The following is a 19,121-nucleotide window of genomic DNA, read 5'->3' on the forward strand; positions in this document are numbered from 1 at the left end:
CCATTTTAACACTTTATTAACATTAGAAATATTACAAAATTCAAGAAAACTCAGACCTGTGGTGTTAGTTTAAGTGTACATATATGTGCACATGTATATTTATATGTTTCACAACTGCAAACTTGAATATTAAGTCAATTAATCTCCTAAATGATACAAAATGCTTGCATATTCATAAAAAAGGTATATTAAGTTTTAAGTATATTACATTCTGTCTACTTTATATATGAGCAGATGAATTTCTCTGTTAGTTAGGTCATCTCCATGACTTTCTTTATCCAGTCCACATAAACCGAGACGCGGATAAAGATGTTGGGTTGTCCTGCGTGTCCACAGCGGCGCATGGGAATAATGACTCCCTCTAGGACCCAGCAGTCACTGTTCTGACAGGCCAGCGGGCCTCCGTAATCCCTCTGAGAGCCGAAGAGAAGAACGTTATTCTGCACACCTGCACTTACTCATTTCACAATCCACATTCACATTTACTGCACAAGCACAACTTCAAACACGTGCAGCTGCACAAACGCATACAAAGGAAACGTTTAAAGCTGAAATGCTTCATTTGTTGCAAGCTAAGCAATGTCTAGACCTGTGATTCTCAGTTTTACTAAAATTAATTGTTCTGCAAAAATCCTTATAGTTCACCCAAATCTGAAATTTCGGTCATCATTTACTCATTCTGTCTTCATTTGTCAAAAAAAAAAGTAATTTTTTTTTTTTTTTGCTGAACACAAAAGAAGATATTTCGAAGAAAGATGCAAACCAATAATTATTAGCAATGTTTTAATTAAAAATGTGACTTAAATTGATGCACAAAACGAGAATAATCGCATAAAAGAGGTGCGAATAAAGCAGCGTTTCCATCCAACGAGTCAATAAGAACAAAATCATCATTTCCTGATTAACTGGCATCAAATATCAAAAGTAAAAGCGTAATTTACTGCGGTAGATGAAGCTTCCTGAATCTTTTCTTTATTTAATAAATGACTTGCACCTCAGGAGTCAATGCCGACATGCACTGAACACATGGTGGTGTTTAAAGGGTCATGAAACACCAAAACACATTTTTTGAGCTGTTGACAGTCGTATATGCGTCCCACACTGCTAAAAACACTATTAGGACACCTATATTTCACTAAAAAGTGTAAATTGGTTGTTTTTGCGTTATTTCAAGCAAATTCGTACTTCCGGTTTGAAACTAATTTTTGAAGCTGCGTCAAAAAATTCCAGCGTGCAGACTGGACGTCTGTGCCAGAGTGTGTCTTATTACGTCTTACAGTGTGTTGCATTAATGCATGAGTAAGGCTTGGTTCAAACCAATCAGCGCGCACTATTGTGCAACCTCATTAATATTCATTACTGTCACAGTGTTTAGACGGCAGAGACGCCACATCATGTTGGCAAAACAAGCGTGAAGTGTTGCTTTTATAGTTTGCTGCAGTTAGGTTTCGTTTTCATTTCCTCTCTGTGAGAGCTCAGTGTCACGTGTGGATTAACAGTGCCCACGACGCTCGACAACAATAACTTACATGTCTAAGGAGGATTATTGTTTACCTGAGAGCTGTTCTCATCTGCAAACGCTGAGATCCGGATTCGCTTGTAGTCTCCTTTTAATAAAGATGCGGCTCTAGTTGCTGGTGATTGTCCTGTCTCTACAGATTTGGTAAGTGAGCGACCAGTGCTCTTTGTTTATTTAGTTTGTTCGTATCTAACAAACTATTGCACCGAGTGTAAACATGTTAGCACCACAACCAAACTTTAACCTCGTGTAGGGTTTTTACCGCATTTAGTGACCGGAATAACACACGCGGCTTTCTGACACTACCTGCCGTGTGCATCTAAGTTTCCGGGAAATGCTGAGGTTTTTTTTTCTCTCTCATTCTCCGTGCGGTATCAAACATTGCATGAAAAATACACGCTTAGAGCAGTTCCTCCAATCAAATATCGCGTTTGTCGCGAGGGGCATGAATGAATTCCCTGGCAAATGATTCGTCTACAGATGTCCATGTAGGTTAAACACCATCACTTTCTACTGTGTGTGTGAATTTTGACTCTGAAACTCGCGCGTGCCCAAATAGACACTCCCACACCATCCCACTTTTCTTCCTCCGACACTCCCCCCTAAACAGAGGTGGACACGCCCACTTTTCTGACTTTTTCCAAAGTAGAAGTGTGAAAACACCCTGCTGAAACGAGGGGGTTTCATGGCCCTTTAAAGGTGTGAGACAGGGCTGGAGCAAGCTGAACTGCCGCTCTAGGCAGAGGACAATCACGCCGCCCTCAACCCTAATGTGAAAACGAAAGTGAACGGTTATGAAAATAAAGTGAGGTGTTGCGGACCTTTATTCTGCCGCCCTATGCGTGGATATAACTGAGGACGTGCTGGTGCTGAGGGAGGGAGGTGTCGTGGACGCCACCCTCTCTATTCTGCCGCCCTTTGCGCGGATATAACTGAGGACACGCGGGTGCTGATGGAGGTGTCGCTGACGCCGCCCTCTCTATTCTGTTGCCTATGCGCGAATATATCTGAGCTACTGCGCCACTGCTTCGCCCCTGGGTGAACTTTAATAAAAAATAAATAAATCTAATTTCCAATCTAAAGTTTTTCATTCAAAAATTCTTAATATTACAATTTTTGATCAAATTTTCAACTAAATGAGTTTAAAACGGGCAGCACGGTGGCTCAGTGGTCAGCACTAAGGAAAAGATCAAAAGAAAATCAACAACTACGCTTGATAAAGAGCGTGTGTCCATAGAGTTTTGATCTAGTGTTATATCTAAACAGTGTGCGTGACCTAAGGAGGCGTGGCTTTGGACGGCAGGGGAGGGTCGTAAAATTTCTAAGCAATTAAGCTAATGCTAGCATTCTGGCAGATCACCTACTGTGAGTAAATGGTGAGTAAATGTTAATTTTGGGGCGCACTATCTCTTTAATTGCTGTTAAAATGCAGCACAAAAGCATCTTCCTCATTATATACCTCACAGGCTCCCACTCCAGCCTGGAATGCCATGGTGCACATCTCATTCTCACGCACGCGGCCCTTGAAGTACTGGTTACAGTCCTTATTGCTGAGCACCGGCATCTGAGCCACATTCAGCACCGTTTCATCTCCCTTTCCTGAGACAGAGAAGAGGATCAACAGGACAGAAACATGCAGCACTGCAAAAAAATGCTTTTCTTACGTGTCTAGTCCAGATATCTAAGGCCATGTCGACACTAATGCGTTTCATTTGAAAACGCATATTTTTGTCTCCGTTTTGCCCTTCCATCCACACTAAGACGCGTTTTTAGGAAACAAAAATGTATCTTTGTGAAAACGCTCTCCAAAGTGGATAAATTTGAAAACGACTTTTTCGTGTCGTAGTGTAGACTGTGAAAACGGAGTCTTTCGAAAACGATGACGCGTTTTTTGTCATGTGACACTCAGTCATGTTACTAATTTGTTTACTTTATTTTTGTTGTGATTATGATTTTAGTGATGTCGTCCTCACTGTGAGGGTAAGCAACGTCATCAGCAGGATACTGTTCTTTAAAGCGGTCCAGTATATCGGCGTATTTGTTTTGGCACGTCTCCCAGTCTACATTTCCACTCTCTTTTGCAACTTTGTATTCATGTGTTACTCGAAGCAGCAACTCTACTTCATTGTCAGTCCATTTAAAAAACTCTGTGCTTTTCCTTGACATTTTGCCGCAACGTTTCAAAGAGCCGGAAAGAAAATAAACGTCAGCCGGAAATGACGCGTGACGAAGCGTCTTACGTTTCACGCATGCGCAGTACAGGTTGAAAGCATTGGTAGTCGTTTCAGTGTGGATGACAGAGTTTTGGAAAACGAATAGAAACGACAGTGTGGACGTGAAGCGTTTTTAGAGGAAAACTTCGTTCTCATATTTATCCGGATTAGTGTAGACATGGCCTAAATCAAGAAGCATTATCTAGACAAGCAAGAAATATTGTTTTGTTTTCAGAAATAATGTGTCAAAATGAAGTTAGTTTTTCCTTGAGACAAGCAAAATAATCTGCCAATGGGGCAAGCAAAATAGTCTTGTTTGTCATGATATAAATAAATAATGATACATTTCTCAAAATCCTACTGTCCTCAAGTGAATGGTGTTGTGAGAAGTTTCACCTTTAGTTTCTCCCCATCCAGCAATTTCACAGATGGTCCCATCAGGAACGATGTAGCGCTCGGGAGGAAGGCAGATCTGGGACACGCGCTCATTAAACTGAGCAGGACTGCAGGACGAGAGCAACACACAGGTCCATCAGGGCACAAAGAAACTTTCCAGAAAACCTGCCATGCGTAAATGAAGTAAACTGAGGTACGTCTCCAGCTGCAGCATGACCAGGTGGGATTCAGAAGGGCCGCAGACGATTTTGGTGAGAGAAATCCTCTGTAGGTCTGGTTCTCCCTCTTTTGGGTCACGAAACAAGGTGCCCATCATAGCGGTGTATCCCGTCAGGTCCACATAACTGCATAACAAAGACACACACACACTTTTAAAGTGGGCTTGATCATTTGATAAACAGTTGAAGGCTGTATGTATCATGTGACATTTGAATCCTTTTTTAAATGTTGTTTAAGAGAGCAAGGACATTTTTCTCAGTATTTCCTATTATAATGTTCTTCTTGAGAAAGCCTCACTTCTTTTAGTTTGGCTGGAATAAATAAAATTAAAAACTGCTGAGGTCAATATTATTTGCCCTCTTAAAAATTAGTGAATTAATGCTGATTTATACTTTTGCGTCAAATGCACTAGTATGCTGTGGCACAGCCTGTGCGCAGTTGCATAGCGCTTGCCATGGCTAACACCTATGGTCGGCTTGGGTAGCTGTGACGAGTGTGGGCGGTGCTGAGAGCCTGATGGAGCGAGTGCTTACAAAATGTTGAGTCCCCTAATGGAGCTCAAGATTGAAACTTTTGTTTTGTGTTTACCTTATGATTAAAGTTGTTGCTTGTCCGCCCGTTCCCGCCTGGGAATGAGAGAGTTTTAGCTACTTGTACATTAAGGTAGCGTTCAGGAAAAAACAAAAACCCACAAAGAAACTCGACGCAGAGTGGCACAAAGTGCAGAGCAACACAAACAGCATGCAGGCGCCGTAGGTCGAGTGCCAATCACTCGACACAAAAGTACAAATCAGCCTTAACCGGTCTTGGGCTACAGGGTGATATGATGGTGATATGACTAATAATTGAAATATCTTCAAATGTTTATACCAGTATAAGTACAAGGAACATATTAAAATAATTTTAAAAATCCCTGTCATGAATCCTTAAATAAAACACATAATACAACATCCAGTCCGAGTCTGAGAATTAATAACAGCAGAAGTTTGAGTTACCAGGATGAGAAGCACTGTTTAGTGCTGATGACCCATTCAGAACTGACCAGAGAGCCTCCACAGAAGTGATTCCCTTTCCTGAAAAACACAAACATTCTGCAGTTCAGCTTTTCCTCCAGAATGTTTACGGATTAGTTGAACCCAGGCTCATTCTGAAAACGTGGTCCCCTGGACGTTTCTGGAGACCGCGAAATACGTCCAGGGAGGTACGTATTTTTGAAGTCTTTGTTTTCGCAAATCCACGAGAGGCCGCTATGTGCGCTTTTTTGTATCTCAAACGTCTCTCGCGAGTGTTGTTTGCGCCGGCGCTGTTCTCACGTTAACTCACCAGAGGCCGCTGTTGAATGACTGTCTGTCTGACTGGCTGAATGATTGACTGGGCGACCGGCCAATCGACTGACCCACCCTCCTACTTCCCTAAACCCAACCAATTTTACCGATTGACCCACCCATCAGCTTACTTCCCTAAACCCAACAAACAATTTACAAAAACCATCCAGAAAAAGAAAAGCCCTCGTCTGATTTTTACCACATTTTCGGATTTTACCACATTCTCACCCAGTTATGAACTTGTTCATTTTTGTTTTTTGGATTCTGTTTTTTTCTTACCTGATTTCTGGAACCGATCTTCCCTGTCGTTGTGGTCAGCTCCTCTCTGCGTCTCAAGTTCTAGCTAACTGGACAAACTGGTTGCGGCGGGAAAGCCCTCCACACGGAGGTAAGTGGTCAGCCGGTAAGCGCGAAAAGGAACGGCGTCATACTGCCCCGTAGTGTTCGCTTAAAAAATTAAATACAGCCATACGTACCTCCGGCTACATATTTCACAGTCTCCAGAAACTTCCACAGGACTATGTTTTCAGAATGAGCCTGTGTTGTATTAATTACTCATTACCCTCATGTCATTACAAACCCCAGACAACTTCATGTATTGAGAATATGTACTATCAAAGACATGTCTTGTGTATTCTAAAGTCTTTCCTTATGATGACATGAGGGTGAATAATAAATAACAGAGTTTACATTTTCGTGTGAACTAACCCTAATCCTAACTATTTATATTGTGATGGACATAAAAGCAGCAGTACTGACCGATCTCTGAGGCTGACGGTCCAGGGGGAGTTTCCAGGTGTGCCGCCCACGATTCTTAACCTGGACCTCAGCCGGTCTTCACGCTTTCCGCACTCATTAAACTCAACCTCGGCTTTTACACACAGTGGACAGGGTTTACATTAGATTCACACACATCAGAGTCTGCACTTCTCGCTGTGTGTCGTGTGTTTGACTTACTTGTTGGACCGATGATTGGCACTTTCTCTCCAGCTGTTACAACATAACAAACAGAAAATAGAATTAATACTATAGTTAATAAAAACGGTCTCATTATTCATTCATTTTCTTGTCGGTTTAGTCCCTTTATTAATCCGGGGTCACCACAGTGGAATGAACCGCCAACTTATCCAGCAAGTTTTTACGTAGCGGATGCCCTTCCAGCCGCAACCCATCTCTGGGAAACATCCACACACACATTCACACACACACTCATTTACTACGGACAATTTAGCCTACCCAATTCACCTGTACCGCATGTCTTTGGACTGTGGGGGAAACCGGAGCACCCAGAGGAAACCCACGCGAAGGCAGGGAGAACATGCAAACTCCTCACAGAAACGCCAACTGAGCCGAGGCTCGACCCAGCGACCTTCTTGCTGTGAGGCGACAGCACTACCTACCGGGCCACTGCCTCGTCACAGTCTCATTAATAATAGAAATTATAATAAACTATAAATTGCAATATTTATTATTAATTAATATTAACTATGTATAGAGAGAGTATAACCTAATAAGTTAAATTGGATAACTTACTAATAGTAATCTGCTATTATAATTAGCTGAATTTAAATTTAAAATAACACTATTAACTATTATAATTAATTTAAACACGCATATATGTCTACGTGTATATATTTATATACACACACAGCTAGGTCCATAAATATTTGGACATCGACACAGTTCTAACATTTTTGGCTCAATACACCATCACAATGGATTTGAAATGAAACGAACAAGATGTGGTTTAATTTGAGGGTATTTACATCCAAATCAGGTGAACACTGTAGGAACTACAACCGTTTGCATATGTGCCTTCCACTTAAAAAGTAATTGGACAGAATAATAATCATAAATCCAACTTTCACTTTTTAATACTCAGTTGCAAATCCTTTGCAGTCAATTACAGCCTGAAGTCTGAAACGCATAGACATCACCAGAAGCTGGATGTCATTCCTGGTGGTGTTCTGCCAGGCCTCTACTGTCTTCAGTTCCTGCTTGCTCTTGGGGCATTTTCCCTTCGGTTTTGTCTTTAGCAAGTGAAATGCATGCTCAATCGGATTCAGATCCGGTGATTGACTTGGCCATTGCATAACATTCCACTTCTTTCTCTTCAAAAACTCTTTGGTTGCAATTGCAGTATGCTTTGGGTCATTCTCCATCTGCACTATGAAGCGCCGTCCAAAGAGTTCTGAAGCATTTGGCTGAATTTGAGAAGAAAATATTACCTGAAACACTTCAGAATTCATCCTGCTGCTTTTGTTAGCAGTCATATCATCAATAAATACCAATAAGTTCCATTGACAGCCCCTGTCATGTCACTACTTTCACCATGCTTTATTGCTTTGGATCATGAGCAGTTTCTTTCCTTCTCCATAGTCTTCTCTTCCCATCACTCTGGTACAAGTTGATCAAGATCTCATCTGTCCTTAGGATGTTGTTCCAGCACTGTGAGGGCTTTCTTAGAACTCTAATCTGGTCTTCTTGTTTTTGAGGCTCACCAATGGTTTACATCTTGTGATGAACCCTCTGTATTCACTCTGGTGTAGTCTTCTCTTGATTGTTGACTTTGACACATACAGTGTTCTTGATCTGGCCAACTGTTGTGAAGGGTGTTATCTTCACCAGGGAAATAATTCTTAGTCCACCACAGTTGTTTTCAGATTAGAGTTCTAAAAAAGCCCTCACAGTGCAGGAACAACAGACAGATGAGATCTTGATCAACGTGTACCAGAGTAATGGGAAGAAAAGAGTATGGAGAAGGAAAGGAACTCTTCATGATCCTAAGCAGTAAAGCATGGTCATAGTATTGACATGACGTTGGCTTGTACATTATGGCTGTCAATGCAACTTATTGGTATTTATTGATAATGTGACTGCTGACAAAAGCAGCAGGATGAATTCTGAAGCGTTTCAGGCAAAATTTTCTTCTCATATTTCGCCTAATGCTTCGGAACTCATTAGATGGCGCTTCATGTATTCACTCTGGTGTAGTCTTCTCTTGATTGTCCCAGGGAAATAATTTTGTTAGTCCACCACGGTTGTTTTCTGTGGTCTTCTGGGTCTTTTGGTGTTGCTGAGCTCACTGGTGCGTTCTTTCTTTTTAAGAAAGTTCCAAACAGTTGTTTTGGCCATGCCTGATGTCTTTGCTATCTCTCTGATGTTTTTTTTTTTTTTTTTAGCCTAATTATGGCTTGATGGACTGATAGTGACAGCTGTTATTTATATATATATATATATATATATATATATATATATATATATATATATATATATATATATATATATATATCTGTGTGTATATATACATACAAACATTGTTTCATTAAGAATAATAACATTTGCATACATTGATGAATATAATAGTAATTAATTGATCATTAATGAACAAATAGCACATTTAAATGTGTATATAATATAAATACTCAAAAAATTAATATTTACAAATTAAATGTAAATATAGAATCATTTATTTTTAACATACACTGTAAAAGTGTTTAGTTGGTTTACTTTAAATAAGTGAGCAAACCCTTTGTAACATCTTAGTTGACTTAACTTAATTTTTATAATTTTGCACATTACTTTATGTACATTATAATTACTTAATTATAAAAAGGCAAAGGAATTAATTAAAAGTCTTCTTTAAAAGTAAAGTCAATGTATCGCTTTTTACACTGTAGTATTATTATTCAATATAATAAATTTAATAATAGTTATAATACATTCATTTAATACTAATAAACTATAATGACAGGTAATTCTGCTGTGGTGACCCCTAATAAAGCAGGGACTAAGCCAAAGAAAAGCAAGTGGGTGACAGTAAATTACAATCAATGTGTTATTACAATTACTATTAATATATAGTTAATAATGGAGTGATTGAGATCATGTATGAACATTTGCTCCTCACCGCACTGCTTGATGGCGCAGTAGTCAAACTCAGTCTTGGGGTCAGAGGTGTAGCACCAGGGGCCGTGATGATCTCCGTCTGGATTCCTGCAGTAGTTGTCCGTAAGGTTTGCTTCTGGGTGTGTTTTGGGGTTTATCCTTCAAATATGAATAGGCTAAATGTGTCAGTTCAGTTGATTTTAGAGTACCTATAACTATTTTCCATCCGTCAGTCTTACTTGGTTTTGTGAGGTGTGTTGATGCTCCATTTCTGGCAGAGGATTCCTTTCCGGGTCTTGCGGACCACACCTCGATAGTTTTTGCCGATTTCATTATAGCAATCTAGAATAAGGAGGACACAAACCTGGTTATATATAAAATTATAAAGATGTTTGGAGATTTGTTATGTTCATGAAAAATTCCATGCATTTATTTGATCAAAGGTCAGCAAAGAAGTTAAGAGACCAATTGTAAATTCTGCATTTACTGATTTTATTATGTGTTTCAGTAAAATGCATTATTTGTTTTGGCATTGACATCTGACCTGCAATTCCTTACAAATGAAAAATGTAAATGTTGTTATATACAAGATTTTAGTTTTTGCATAAAATCCTAAAAACATGTTTTCACAATAGTATATATACAGTTGAACTCAGAATTGTTCGCCCCCCTGAACTATTAGCCACCCTGTTTATTTTTTCCCCTAATTTTTGTTTGACGGAGAGAAGATTTTTTTAACACATTTCTAAACATCATAGTTTTAATAACTCATTTCTAATAACTGATTTATTTTATCTTTGTCATGATGACAGTAAATAATATTTGACTAGATGTTTTCAAGACACTTCTATACAGCTTAAAGTGACATTAACTAGGTTAATTAGGTTAACTAGGCAGGTTAGGGTAATTAGACAAGTTATTGTATAACAATGGTTTGTTCTGTAGACTATTAAAAAAATAGAGCTCAAAGGGCTAATAATTTTGACTTTAAAATGGTTTTTAAAAAAATTAAAACTGCTTTTATTCTAGGCAAAATAAAACAAATAAGACTTTCTCCAGAAGATAAAACATTATCAGACATACTGTGAAAATTTCCTTGCTCTGTTAAACATCTTTTCAGAATTATTTAAAAATAAAATAAATATTTAAAGGGGAGCTAATAATTCTGACTTATATATATATATATATATATATATAGTTTGAAGCCAGAATTATTAGCCCCCCTGAATTATATACCCCCGTTTATTTATTTTTTCCCCCAATTTCCCAATTTCAAGTTTTTTCAACACATTTCTAATCATAATAGTTTTAATGACTCATTTCTAATAACTGATTTATTTTATCTTTGACAGTTAATAATATTTGACGAGATTTTTTCAAAACACTTCTTAAAGCTTAACGTGACATGTAAAGGCTTAACTATGTTAATTAAGCTATATAAAACTGTCGTTAAGTTATTGTATAACGATTGTATGTTCTGTAGACTATCACAGAAAAAATTAAGCTTATAGGGGCTAATAATTTTGCCCCTAAAAAGGTTTTAAAAAAATTAAAAACTGCTTTTATTTTAGCCGAAATAAAACAAATAAGCCTTTCTCCAGAAGAAAAAATATTATCAGATATACTGTGAAAATTTCCTTGCTCTGTTAAACATCATTTGGGAAATATTTAAAAAATAAAAAAAAAAATCAGAGGGGGGTTAATAATTCTGACTTCAACTGTATACTTAATGCTGAACATGAACATATAAGATATGTGAATATTTGATTATTATTTATAGATGTATAATATAACAATACTAAATAAATATTTGCATTAATATATATAACACAAAATTACAACTAAAACTCAAAACAATGAGAATTTCTGTTTCATATATTATAGAAACCATATTATTTGATGAAATTAAATTTTAAAAGCATTTTTTATTTAATTAGCTAAATCTTGGTGGACTGACCAAACCTTATAGTTTGCAAACCAGTATATAGCCTGCCTGATAATGTCTGCGGCTCAGACACACCCTCTCAGTTCAAAACTATATTAAATCTTTTTAGTAAAGCATTCGAGAGGGGTCTGGATGCAGACCTGGTGCAGTGCAATCTGAGCTGCATCCCTTGCTTTTTAATGCGCTCACCTAACCCCACCCCTAACCCTACCCGTCACAGTGACGTCGCTCACTCCATTGAGTGCATTGTGCCTGACATTGCATTGCGGAGTGATGCAATCTCAGCTTGCATCATAAAGGCTGCATCCAGATACTATTAAAGCATTCACTCAATGCATCACATAGCGGTATGATGCATGAATGTGCTCCACGCATCTCATTTATATACACTATGAACCGCAGCTACGCTAATTATTCTCTTTATTCTCTATTTCTACCTGGGAATACTCATCCCGAGGCCCCCAGAGACTATGCAGCGCCACTGATGCGATCCAAGACCTGTGAAGTGATGATCCCCAGGTTTCCATAATCCTGGACCAGGCCGTATCCTGAGCAGCTGCTGTGGTGGTCATTTAGGAATGGAGAGTATGCATCTGATTCCAGTGAGACCCCAGAGACAGACAAGTCTTCGCTGACATCCAGCGTTCTCCAGCCTCTGCCGCCTAGACTGCAGCTCTGCACAGGACGTTTGGCCATAGGAGAAATGATTGTGCCCAATTGAGCCTGGTTTCTCTCAAGGTTTTTCCCATCACTTTCACCAATTGGTGAAGTTTTTTCCTTGCCGCTGTCGCCACTGGCTTGCATGGTTCAGGACTTGTGGAGCTACGCATCGATGGATTAATCGTCAGTGTTTGGACTCTTAGTGAATATTAAACCACACTGATCTGAACTGAACTTAAACTCTGAAAACTGAACCGACACTGTTTCAATTCACTATAATCTTTTATGTGAAGCTGCTTTGACACAATCTACATTGTAAAAGTGCTATAGAAATAAAGGTGAATTGAACAAAAATATATGAAGTGATTTCTCTCTCTACAAAGTAAAAGCCCAGTGTCAGTATTCATACGTGTGTAAAACTGAAGGTGTAGTTGCTGCTGTTCTCCACTAGCGGGTGCAGTTTTACCTTCAGCCTCGATGTCATCAGCGCAGCGTTTGATCTGCAGGCAGAGCGCCGTCCGCATCTCCGGCAGAGACGTAAAACACCACGGTGCTTCAGAGCCGTCCGGGTTACGACAGTAGTTCTCCTCTAAACCCCTAATAAATAAAGACACAAGGTCACTGTTAACTCATTTATATGACCTTTATGTACATTATATTCTGCATTATAGTGCAAATTAAAAGTTGCTTTCATATTCTTTTGTATTGTCATAATCATGTGACTAATAGCATTACCATTTACCGCATGTTTTTGTTATTCTAGTTATTTGCTTATGGAGTGCATATATAGGGACCATTCGCTAAGTAATTTTCAGATAGGGATGTTTGGTGAAGTCGTTGTTTAAATTTTATAAGCCATAAACCAAACCAATCGAAATGGGTCTGGATGCAGATTGCAGTGCAATCTGAGCTGCATCCAATGCTTTTTAATGCGCTCACTTACCCCTAACCTTACCCGTCACACTGACGTCACTCACTCTATTGAGTGCATTGTGTCTGACATTGCATCGCTGAGTGATGCAATCTCAGCTTGCATCATAAAGGCAGCATCCAGATACTATTGGACCAATCAGCTATAAGGTGTATCACACATCACAAATCACTTTGATTTGATGCCAGAAAATATGAAGATCAGACAAAAAGATACAAAACGGATAAATTAACAAGCGTTCTGAATAACACAAACAAATAAACAAAACGCTGGAGAAATAGCTATAAAAATATACGTTTTTAATTGTATCAGACATACTATATTTTAGCTTTATATAAATATTAAAATATTTGGAAAGCTTAAGAGTTTTTGGTTAACACACTGTGACTCTTCGATAGGTAGAGTTTTCAGCAGAGCCTCATGGGAAATGTAGTTTTCCCCCTGCAGGAATGGTTTTTAAAATAGGCTGATTTAACGTTAACAGATGGTTCAGCAAAATCACATGCAATCGATTAACATACTCAAAACACACAATAAGTCTGTTTATTGGTCAATCGGTAATTGTTAAAAATCACTGTCCCTATAAAAGAAAATTACTGGAGATTTTACTTAGAAAATCACGTTGCAGCTTTCTATGGCAAGTAAATCTTGCACATTCAAACCAAATTTTCGAGACACATTCACTTGCACTCACTTGCACTCGTAGGTTTTGGGGAAAAATGGGTGTTCGTGAGGTTTCTGGGCATCCCAACGCTGACAAGGGATTCCAGAGGTTGTTTCGTTGACTTTGCCCCTGTAATCCTCGCCTCGCCCCCGAAAGCAGTTAGTGGTGTAGCTAGAGCGAAGACGACGCTTGGGAGATTCAGCTGCAGGACAAAAATAAGACTTTCTTATAAAAAAAGCCAAATTGACAATCCCTATTTCTTCATGGAATTTTATATGCAGTATTTATTATAAATACTTTGGTGTTTACTGGTGTGAGGGCTGGATCAAACTGTCACTCAAATGAAATCACTAACAGTAAACCTCAATCATCCAACCTATTTCTCATGGACATAATCAAGCCCCACCCAAAATTTGTTGTTCTTTTCTCTGTTTGGTGTTTACTGGTTTGAGGGCGGGACCAACCTGTCACTCAAATAAAATACACCATTAGAAAGCCACAAACATCCAATTCAATTTCTAAAGGACATCATTAAGCCCCGCCCAACATTTGTTGTTCTTTTCTCTGATTGGTGTTTACTGGTGTGAGGGCAGGATCAAACGGTCACACTTAATATTTCCATCAAACAGTAAACCACAACTATCCAATCAATTTCTGATAGACATCATCAAGCCCCGCTCAACATTGGTTGTTATTTTCTCTGATTGGTGTTTACTGGTGTGAAGGTGGGACCAGCCCATCACTCAAATTAAATAGATTAACAATAAACCACAATTATCCAATCAATTCCTGATGGACATAACCAAGCCCCGCCCAACATTTGTTTTCCTTTTCTCTGATTGGTATTTACAGATGTGTGGGCGGGATAAACTTATCATTCTTATGAAATTCACCAAAAGTAAACCACAATCATCCAATCAATTCACCATGCACAAAATCAAGCCCCGCCCAACATTTGTTATGCTCTTCTCTGGTAGGTGTTTAGAGATGTGGGGGTGGGATCAATCTGTCACTTACTTAAGATCCACCAACAGTAAAACATAATCATATAATCAATTCCTGATGGACATAATCAAGCCCCGCCCAAGTTTTTGTGCTCTTTTCTAATTGGTGTTGTTTACAGGTGTGAGGGCGGGATCAACCTGTCATTCACTTATGATCCACCAACAGTAAATCACAATAATCCAATCAATTTCTGATGGACATAATCAAGCCCCGCCCAACATTTGTGTTTTTTTTTTTCTGATTGGTGTTTACTGGTGTAAGGGCGAATCAACCTGTCACTCAAATGAAATCCATCAACAGAAACCAATCATCCAATCAACTCCTCATTGTACAAAAGCAAGCCCCGCCCAACATTTGTGGTTATTTTCTGGTTACAGATTTAAGGGTGGGACCAGCCTGTCATTCAATTTAAATCCATAAACAATAAACCACAATCATTCAAAAAATTCCTGATGGACATAATCAAGCCCCGCCCAACAGTTGTTGCTCTTTTCTCTGATTGGTGTTTACTGGTGTGAGGGTGAGACCAACTTATTACTCAAATGAAATCCAAAAACAGTAAACCACAATCATCCAATCAATACCCGGTAGACAAAATCAAGCCTCGCCCAACATTTGTTGCTCTTTTCGCTGATTGGTGTTCACTGGTGTGAGGGCAGGATCAACCTGTCATTCACTTTAGATCCGCCAACAGTAAACCACAATCATCCAGTCAACTTCTGACAGACATAATTAAGCCCCGCCCAACATTTGTTGTTCTTTCCTCTGTCTGCTGTTTACAGATGCGAGAGCAGGACATGCCTGTCACTCAAATTAGATCCTTAAACAACAAACCACAATTATCCAATCAATTTCTATTGGACATAACCAAGCCCCGCCCAACAAATCATTCTCTGATAGGTATTCACAGATGTAAGGGCGGGATCAACTTATTACTCTCATGAATTTCACCAAAAGTAAACCACAATCATCCAATCAATTCATCATGTAAAGAATCAAGCCTTGCCCAACATTTGTTATGCTCTTCTCTGATAGGTGTTTAGAGATGTGGAGGCAGGATCAACCTGTCATTCAGTTAAGATCCGCCAACAGTAAACCACAATCATCCAATCAATTCCTGATGGACATAATCAAGCCCCGCAAAACTTTTTTGTTTTTTTCTCTGATTGGTGTTTACTGGTGTAAGGGCAGAATCAACCTGTCACTCAAATTAAATCCACCAACAGAAAACCAATCATCCAATCAAATCCTCATGTACAAAAGAAAGCCCCGCCCAACATTTGCGGTTCTTTTTTGGTTACATATTTGAGGGTGGGACCAGCCTGTCACTCAATTTAAATACATAAACAATAAACCACAATCATCCAATAAATTCCTGATGGACATAATCAAGCCCCGCCCAACAATTGTTGCTCTTTTCTCTGATTGGTGTTTACTGGTGTGAGGGTGGGACCAACCTATCACTCAAATGAAATTCAAAAACAGTAAACCACAATCATCCAATCAATACCCGGTAGACAAATCAAGCCTCGCCAAACATTTGTTGCTCTTATCGCTGATTGGTGTTTACTGGTGTGAGGGCGGGATCAACCTGTCATTCACTTTAGATCCGCCAACAGTAAACCACAATCATCCAATCAACTTCTGACAGACATAATTAAGCCCCGCCCAACATTTGTTGTTCTTTCCTCTTACTGCTGTTTACAGATGCGAGAGCAGGACATGCCTGTCACTCAAATTAGAGCCTTAAACAACAAACCACAATTATCCAATCAATTCCTAATGGACATAATCAAGCCCCGCCCAACATATCATTCTCTGATAGGTATTTACAGATGTAAGGGCGGGATCAACTTATTACTCTCATGAATTTCCCCAAAAGTAAACCACAATCATCCAATCAATTCATCATGTAAAGAATCAAGCCTTGCCCAACATTTGTCATGCTCTTCTCTGATAGGTGATTAGAGATGTGGAGGCGGGATCAACCTGTCATTCAGTTAAGATCCGCCAACAGTAAACCACAATCATCCAATCAATTCCTGATGGACATAATCAAGCCCCGCCCAACTTTTTTTTTTTTTTTTTCTGATTGGTGTTTACTGGTGTAAGGGCGGAATCAACCTGTCACTCAAATTAAATCCACCAACAGAAAACCAATCATCCAATCAAATCCCCATGTACAAAAGCAAGCCCCGACCAACATTTGTGGTTCTTTTTTGGTTACATATTTGAGGGTGGGACCAGCCTGTCACTCAATTTAAATCCATAAACAATAAACCACAATCATTCAAAAAATTCCTGATGGACATAATCAAGCCCTGCCCAACAATTGTTGCTCTTTTCTCTGATTGGTGTTTACTGGTGTGAGGGTGGGACCAACCTATCACTCAAATGAAATCCAAAAACAGTAAACCACAATCATCCAATCAATACCCAATAGACAAATCAAGCCTCGCCCAACATTTGTTGCTCTTATTGCTGATTGGTGTTTACTGGTGTGAGGGCGGGATCAACCTGTCATACACTTTAGATCCGCCAACAGTAAACCACAATCATCCAATCAATTCCTTATGGACAAAATTAAGCCTCACATGTCTGTCTTGCATAATAGAGCAGAAAATAATAGTGAAACTTCTGTTTCATACTTTAATGCGACTCTTGACCGATAAAAATATATTATTATGAATATTTGCATATTCATAACGATGCTACTCTAGTTTGTCTTGTGAACTCAATGCAATAAAACGTTATTAAAAATGTGGAGCAGAACACCATAAGTGAGTTTGTGACTCTGCACTATATAGTTGTCTCTTTGAGCAGCACTGATGCAATTGGAAATGACAGCCATGTCCTCAGAAAGATGAAGATCTGTGTCATTTAAACAGAGTGAATGAATAATGCAAGCGATTTGCATGGAGATTGAAATCCACGCACCGCTAACAGAATGCAAACAACTGCTAAAGGTTATAAGTGTTGTGCGAGCAATTTAAAGCTGACTTTGCATTACAGCTGTTTATGTAATGACTTCATTCCAACGACTTTGAGTGTTTGTTCGGTTTAACATCTGCTGTTTGTCAGTGTTAACTTTAACCTGTTGCAGAAATCCTCAAAGAAAAGCAACTGGGTTTTTGAGGAATTGTAGACTTCATGTGTTTTATTTCTTCAGATAGCCCATGCTAGTTCTAGTGTATGGTTTGTAAGACTAGATTATGCATGATTTATCTTGGGGTAATAAAACCAAAGCGGTGAGATTTGGCTGCTAAATGACTAATGCCGAGTTTAGACTGAAGAATGATTTCAGCCCTGATTTTTAAAAAAAATCACAGACAAATGCCTGAAATCACAGGCAAAACGGTGCTCGTTCTTGAGAATGACAATCACACAGTGTGAACTATTAAAGACGCGATCTGAGAGAATCGCAGAAGAGTCGCTGACGCCTGTGAGATATTTGCCACACTAAATATCTGGAGCTGTCTGTGTAAATAACCCCAAGTTATTTAAGTTAGGTTTCAGTGTTAATTATTTATCCTGCTTTTAATTACTTCTCTATTTCTTTAAAGATTGTTGTGTTTTTGTTATTTATTTAAACTCCGCTTTGTACTAAGTTATTTCGCCTATAGAGGCCCTTATTTTGACGCGCGGCTTGCCGGAAGTGGTCAGGTGCGCGAGCGCGCGCAGATCACGGAAGCAGGGAGATCGGAGAAGCGCGCCTAGCACGAGGGAAAGAGCGATCGCTTGCACAGAGAAATGCACGGAGCTAAAGTTACATTTAAGGACTGATTTAAGAGGGATTTAATGCATATTTGAGTTTGTTTTTTGTTCTGTTCATCTTCATTGTTTGAACACCTGGTTGGAAGGGAGAACAAGGTAGATAAGGAAATTTATATACATATTGCTAAAATTTGATGCATCTGTTGGCTTGCTAATAATTTAAATTGCTATTTTATCGTAAAATTAGTCATATTTTTGCAGATACTTTATAATATTGTTAATAAGTTTATTGTTTTGTCTTATTATGTAAAGTTTTATTCATTACATCTTTTCTATTTGTGTTTATTCATCTGTTCTTAGCTCTTACGGTGTTGTAGTCTTTAAGGACGGCTATCCAGCAATAAAGGCACAAAGGAGGACAGTGCAACATCAGTGCATGAGTTTAATCCTTTTATTTCTCCAACCAGGCTGTTATAGTCTGCAATTTACAATCATGCCCTGTGAAATGTGTTCTGATTAAAAATACCAATGGCGATCCCCTACACTACAGTGTCATGATCACCAGCGATCTAACATCCAGAGATTGCTGGTAAACTCTCACTTTCACACGAGTGAATTTATGATGATTTATGCATGCAGACT

At 38.9% G+C, this 19,121-nt stretch overlaps 2 protein-coding genes across 8 annotated transcripts in view; one reads left to right on the top strand and one right to left on the bottom strand.

Moving 5' to 3' along the window:
• Nucleotides 1-19,121, bottom strand: part of mst1 (macrophage stimulating 1) — a 27,734-nt gene continuing 8,613 nt past the window's right edge. The window contains 11 exon segments of the mRNA NM_152980.1: nucleotides 1-413; nucleotides 2,979-3,118; nucleotides 4,129-4,235; nucleotides 4,326-4,472; nucleotides 5,343-5,420; nucleotides 6,432-6,543; nucleotides 6,630-6,662; nucleotides 9,583-9,719; nucleotides 9,800-9,902; nucleotides 12,632-12,762; nucleotides 13,791-13,962. Coding sequence (NP_694512.1) covers nucleotides 252-413; nucleotides 2,979-3,118; nucleotides 4,129-4,235; nucleotides 4,326-4,472; nucleotides 5,343-5,420; nucleotides 6,432-6,543; nucleotides 6,630-6,662; nucleotides 9,583-9,719; nucleotides 9,800-9,902; nucleotides 12,632-12,762; nucleotides 13,791-13,962 — 1,322 coding nt within the window. The 3' untranslated portion in view covers nucleotides 1-251.
• abhd14b (abhydrolase domain containing 14B) overlaps nucleotides 18,452-19,121 on the top strand; it is a 16,826-nt gene continuing 16,156 nt past the window's right edge. For 5 of the 7 annotated variants that reach the window (XR_012407235.1, XR_012407236.1, XM_073952725.1 and 2 more), the window contains exon 1: nucleotides 18,452-18,635. The gene's annotated coding sequence lies outside the window, so the exon portion shown is untranslated. Of the gene's footprint in view, nucleotides 18,636-18,839; nucleotides 19,069-19,121 lie in introns of all 7 variants that reach the window. The other 2 variants (XM_073952727.1, XM_073952728.1) reach the window with 1 other exon arrangement.

Source organism: Danio rerio, chromosome 6 (genome assembly GCF_049306965.1).
Source record: "Danio rerio strain Tuebingen ecotype United States chromosome 6, GRCz12tu, whole genome shotgun sequence".
NCBI lineage: Eukaryota > Metazoa > Chordata > Actinopteri > Cypriniformes > Danionidae > Danio > Danio rerio.